General features: G+C 30.5%; 1 protein-coding gene across 1 annotated transcript; it reads left to right on the plus strand.

Moving 5' to 3' along the window:
- Positions 1-1405: 1405 nt before the first annotated feature.
- On the plus strand, positions 1406-5349 carry LOC149376135 (11-beta-hydroxysteroid dehydrogenase A-like). The gene is made up of 6 exons (XM_089606660.1): positions 1406-1678; positions 1766-1958; positions 3304-3389; positions 3539-3670; positions 3785-3913; positions 4984-5349. Exons 1-6 carry the CDS (start codon positions 1493-1495, stop codon positions 5191-5193), a joined length of 936 nt encoding a protein of 311 aa, XP_089462786.1. The 5' UTR covers positions 1406-1492; the 3' UTR covers positions 5194-5349.
- Positions 5350-5989: the final 640 nt, after the last annotated feature.

Raw genomic sequence — 5989 nt, forward strand, 5'->3', positions numbered from 1 at the left:
GCGACAATTGTTTTTCCCGGCAAATAGAGAGCGATCGAAGACATATGAAATCATTTTTTTTACCAGAAATTATATTTGGTCCCGCACAGTTTTTAATTGAGAAGTAAAACAAATTAGTTACCGCCAGTCTCTTATTTTACAATGTAATAAATATTTGAGAGTAGTATGAACTGAATATACTTTTATTTTTGTCTGCATGTGATAAGGCTTTTTAATGTGACAGCCAAAATCTCGTTATCCAAGAGAGAAGCAAAGAATAAGCCATGAAATCTCACTAACGTAAAGTGTTTCAATTTTAAGATTGTTTATACGATCGAGACTACTCATCTCTAAAGAACCTCAAAGTTAGTGCTTCATTGGGACAATCTCATAATTGGTGAGCTATGGTTTTCCACAAAAAAGACAAATCACGCTTGAAAGGCTAATGTAGACTAGTTTCCAAAAAGCAGTCCACCGGTGAAAGCTCAACGGAGGCTGAAGTATGAGCGTTACAATTTCTTAGGTTTGGCTAGATATAATAATTATGATTTTATTATTATTATTAGTAACCGGTATTCATGATGTCAATGAATCTAATTTTTGTGTGTAAAGCTGTTGCGCCACAAAAACTACAGGCGTTCAAACATGCAACAGTTACAGTGGAAAATAATAATACCAACTTCTTGAAAATGAGACTCTTTCTTGTTTCTTTTTCTTATTTTGTACAGAAACATATATACTGCAATTACAATCATAAACACGTGCTATAGCAAACTGAAAACACGTGTAAACCAATTTCTAAACAAAACATGTATCACATAGCAACCATACCAATATGTAACATTTAATTTTATCAATAATTATTCATTAATATTATTTTTTTTTATATTTTTTTTAGTAGGGGCACTATCGGCCAAGATTACATGATATATTAGCAGTGCAAAGCGCAGGTGGCATTATCGGCCAAGATTACATAGTAAGTGACACTATTGGCCAAGATTACATACTTATTAGAATAAATCATAGGGGGCATGCTTTTCTGCATCCCATGGAGGCTTGAACCCATGACCTCTCCGTCGAGGTTAGTGTGGGATTACCGCTAGACCAAGCTAGCTACCACTATTCATTAATATTTTTTATGTACATTTTTTACACAAAAAAATTCATGACGAGAGAAAAATTTATGTGATATTGGTTATTCCAGTTATGTTAAAATTAAAATACAATCTATTAAAAAAATGCAAATCCTATTTTTATGTTGTTACAATATTTTTTTTTTATTTTCTTTTTAAATATGTTACAATATTTTTACTGAACATTACTATTAATTCAGCAGGATTGAACCTTCAACCACAAAGGTGAGATTCATAAAAAAAAAAGCAAAAAAAAAAAAAAAAAACCCTCTATATATAGATACTTTGATCTCGTTAAGCTCATAAAAAATATAAAGATCTCTATTTTTATCTTTCTGCCTTTCTCTCTTTGGCTTTAGCTTTCTCTACTTAAGTACACTATGGATTTGATTCAGTATGTGTTGAATATCTTTCTTCCATTAATTTCAATCGCCATTATACTAGTTTCTCTGCTACCATATATAATATACAGGCTCTTGAAGTACATCAAGAAACTAGTCACGCAACCGGAAAACTTAGCCGGAAAAGTAGTTCTCATAACCGGAGCATCTTCTGGAATCGGCGAGGTTTGTATTCACACTACTAATACATTACGTGTCACGTCAAAACATTTTTGTTATTAATATCAAATTTTTTCCACATAATTGATGAAGCAAATCGCGTATGAGTATGCGAGAAGAGGCGCTAGGCTTTCACTGGTGGCGAGAAGAGAGGACCGGCTTCGGGCTGTGGCGGCCAAATCTGCCGAGCTTGGCTCACCGGAAGTTATCGTGGTTAGCGCTGACGTGTCAAAGGAAGGAGACTGTGAAAAGCTGGTTGAGCAAACCGTGAGCCACTTTGGACGATGTATGGCCTATATATATGTGTATATAATATATATTGCATATTACTTCTTTGTTATTTTTGTTTATTACTCAAATATTTATTATGAAACTATGGTAATTTAATTTTGTCTCTGTTTCAACTGAAATTACGCTAGGAATTTTACGTAAAAAAGAAAAATAATTTTGTTGGCCAATAATTAATTTATTTTTCTTAGTAAATTAGCTAGAAGAATATAGAAAAATTAGTCAAACTAATCCACTTGAAATGTTGGTATTGCAATCTATCCAACGTTTTACCTAAATTTCAAATCTAGCCACGAATGATGACGTGACTTTATTAATTATTTAACAAATTACTAGATTATCATTTATTAAAATCGACTACAACATCATTTAACCAACGTTTTGATCGGCGAAATAATGCAATTAATATGCGTCAACTTTTTCCTTTAAAAAAAATGCACGTAAACTTTTAGAAGTCCATGATATTTTCTTTCCTTTTTTTTATAGTTTAATTAGTTGATTTAAAAAAAGGCATTCAAATCTGCGTAATCCATGATGTAAGGCAATAGTTTCTTTGGTTAATTTCAGTTAATTTTCGTTTATTTTACATGCGATAAATTTTGACTGGCTGAAACGTTGGCTAGTAATTGGTTTTTTTGGGTTAATTTAAGTTAATTTTTGTTTATTTTACACGTGATAAGTTTTATTGGCTGGCTGAAACGAGAGGTAGTAATTGATTTTTATGATACATAAGGGTATTGTCGATATTTTCTAACTGTTTATGTAAATGACTAGATTACAAAATTTATCAAACGTTGGCTACATCTTTAAAACCATGTTCGAAATTGGCTGCATTGCTAGATTACCCAAAAATATATAAGATCAAGAGAGTAAGTTTCGCCTAATTTTTAGCTTATATTATAGAGAAATTACCTCAACCACCACCATTTGGTAAGAGGTTTTTTTTTTTTTTTTTTTTTCCAATTTTCCACCAAAATCTTAATTTGACAGCCACTTGAACAAATACAATTGATGTCAATAATTTATGTCAATTGATGACATAAATATCGATTATTGACATCTATTTTAACAGAAAGAGAACTCAAAACTCACAGATGTACACAATAGATGTCAATTGTTGACATCATGTTGAGAGTAAAATTGAATTTGTACAAGTGACTTACTATTATTTTTGGCCAAATTAAGATTTTGGTGAAAAATTAGAAGAAAAAAAAACTTATCAAATGGTGGTAATTGAGGCAATTTCTCTATATTATAAATCATTGAGATAGAAAAAATCATTCGTATATTTGGCAAGAATATATGAAGTATTTTGTGTGTGTGTGTGTGTACTATATATACAGTGGATCATTTGGTGAACAATGCCGGGGTTTTGCAAGTTCAATTGTTTGAAGACTACACTGATTTCTCATCCCTCCGATCACTTATGGTAATAATATTATATTATCTTATAATTATGTGATTTGTCTTCGAAATTGTAAGATATTCAACTGGGTCGTGTTTAATACAAAGTTAAAGTAGCATAATTATACGTACGTTACTAAAAATTGTACCAACATTAACATTTTTTTTCTTCAGGATATAAACTTCTGGGGTTCGGTTTATTGCACTCGATTTGCAATCTCGCATCTAAGAAAGAGCAAAGGACGGATCGTCGTAATTTCTTCGACAGTGACATGGCTTACGCTTCCGAGACTCATTGTATACAATGTACGAAGAAACTTCCGCCTAATGGATTCAACATGAGAAAAAAAAAGTCCATATAGTGTAACTTATAAGTATAGAGTGTATTTCATTTTGTTAATAATTATAATCCTTTTTCAGGCAAGCAAAGCAGCGCAACTCTTATTTTTTGAAACCCTTAAGACTGAACTTGGTCCTGATATTGGAATGACAATTATCACCCCAGGTGTGGTTGGCTCCGAAATGATTGATGATCATTTTTGGTCCGAGGTAAGTCCTACAAAGAAATTATCTCCACCACCTTCATTTCGGCATTACTTTTAGAAATATTATCATAGTAATTCAATTCCAGAATGACTGATTTTTTTATTTATTGTACATTTAATCTTATTGTGAGTTAAAAAAAAATTATTTTATTTCAAAAAAAAAAATTCCTCTTTGCTCAAACTTTTTCCTCCAATTGATCCTGATGTTTTGTATATCTTCATATGTTCTTCGTTGCTCTCGTGTTCAAGAACCTAGTCGAGTTTGTCGATGGTTTTTAATTAGGTCGTGAAATAATCAAGTATAAAATTATCCAAATGTTGAACAAAAATGACATATTCATAACTTCGATAGTTAGTTAGTCGGTATTTGGAAATCTTATATTTTATAGGGTGCTGTAGATTTGTAGCCAAAATTAAACTATAAAATTGGGATGTAGCCAACGTTTGCAAACGTTTAGGAAAGTAACCAATGCTAATTATATTTTACTTAAATATCCTCATTAAACATGCTATAATTAACAAAAAAAATGTAAATAATTAAAAAATCTAAAATTAATAACAATGAGTCTATTTTTGAAGCTCTCGTCGCTAGGAATCCGTAGTATTTGGAATCACTCAATTTCGAGTTCATATGAGAAAGACATGAATTTTTGAAGTTTTGATAAGAAAAAAAAAATCGTATGAGAGAGTGTGTATGACGTAATAAAAAAAACTGCTTTTAATAAAGGAAAAAAATTTAAAATACAAATGGGTTATTCAAGTGCTACATCATCTTTTTTACTATTTTTCTTAAAATTTTCAAACGTTGGTTATATCCAAAACGTTAAATTTATAATGACTTAGTTAGTTATAAATTTTTATTTTATATTGCACTTTTCCTTAACCCATATTTTTCTCCATATCTAGCTAGAAATTAATTATAAATGAAATTAATATCTTGTATTAATAAGCATTAACATATAAGACTCACGTCCATGAGATAAATAAAACCTTAGAAATTTATAAGAAAAATTTATTTATTTGAGATAATAATAATAATAATAATAATAATAATGTGTGTTTTGTTTTGTGCAGTCTAATTTACAGGGTTTGCCAGCTGGATCAGGAGTGGGATGTGGAAGGGCAATTGTGGAAAGTGCATGTAGAGGAGACATGTATTTGACAAACCCATATTGGTACATTGTCGTGCATTGGTTCAAACTTCTTTTTCCACAGTTTGTGATCAAATTTCTCCACCTTGCTCTGGTCAAAAGGCCATTGACTCATTCAAAGAAGGATTCTTAATCAGAAAAGCTGAGCTTATGCTTATGAAAAATGGGCTGGTTGGTTATAACTCGTACCTTGGACATGGACTTAATTATCATTGTGATTTTTCTTTTCTCTTTTTCTTTTTCTTTTTTAATCTTGAGTGTGATTTCATGTAAGGAAATGTTGAATTAGTAGCCCATATATATATATATATATATATATATATATATATATATATATATATATATATATATATATATATATATATATGGGCTTAGTATATTTTAAAAATAATGTGCTATTTAAAACCTTAGTATGTGTACTCACTATTTGTTTCTTTTTCATATCTCTTCAAATTCGCCTTGGGAAAAGGGATACGCTAATCATTTATACTTAAAACAGAATTGTTTGATTTTAGTCAAACAGAATTACATATAGAACAAATTGTTTAATTTAGAAGGATTATCCTCCATCAAATTTATAGTTTTATTACTTCAAAATTATACACCTATTCTCTCATAATATGGCAGACATAATAGCTCTCCAAGTTATCCCATCAGTGACCTTGAAAAAAGCTTTCGTCTTGAGTTTTTAGTAGCCATATTTATGTCTTTGCAGTAATGGAGATCGATCTATTCTATATCCTCCCATCAAGTTCACCGCAAAACAATCGTTAGTAGTTAACTAGATCACACTTTGTTAATTGAGTGATCCGCTATGATATCAATTGAAATTACCAAACGAGTAATGAGATGATTATTCATCTATTGGTGAGAACAACTAGTTCACAACAACTATGTATATATACTTATACAAGACTAGTTAAGCAAGC

Source organism: Urtica dioica, unplaced genomic scaffold (genome assembly GCF_054948205.1).
Source record: "Urtica dioica subsp. dioica isolate 48M unplaced genomic scaffold, U.dioica_male_clone48M_v1_H2 Urtica_dioica_male_H2_contig_77, whole genome shotgun sequence".
Taxonomy (NCBI): domain Eukaryota; kingdom Viridiplantae; phylum Streptophyta; class Magnoliopsida; order Rosales; family Urticaceae; genus Urtica; species Urtica dioica.

What these genes read in the sequence shown, in the direction of transcription:
- LOC149376135 (XM_089606660.1), top strand. Translation starts at nt 1,493, where the DNA reads ATGGATTTGATTCAGTATGTGTTGAATATCTTTCTTCCATTAATTTCA. An exon ending in CGTGAGCCACTTTGGACGAT is followed by an intron (nt 1,959 to 3,303) that starts GTATGGCCTATA and finishes CTATATATACAG; the next exon opens with TGGATCATTTGGTGAACAAT. An exon ending in ATGATCATTTTTGGTCCGAG is followed by an intron (nt 3,914 to 4,983) that starts GTAAGTCCTACA and finishes TGTTTTGTGCAG; the next exon opens with TCTAATTTACAGGGTTTGCC.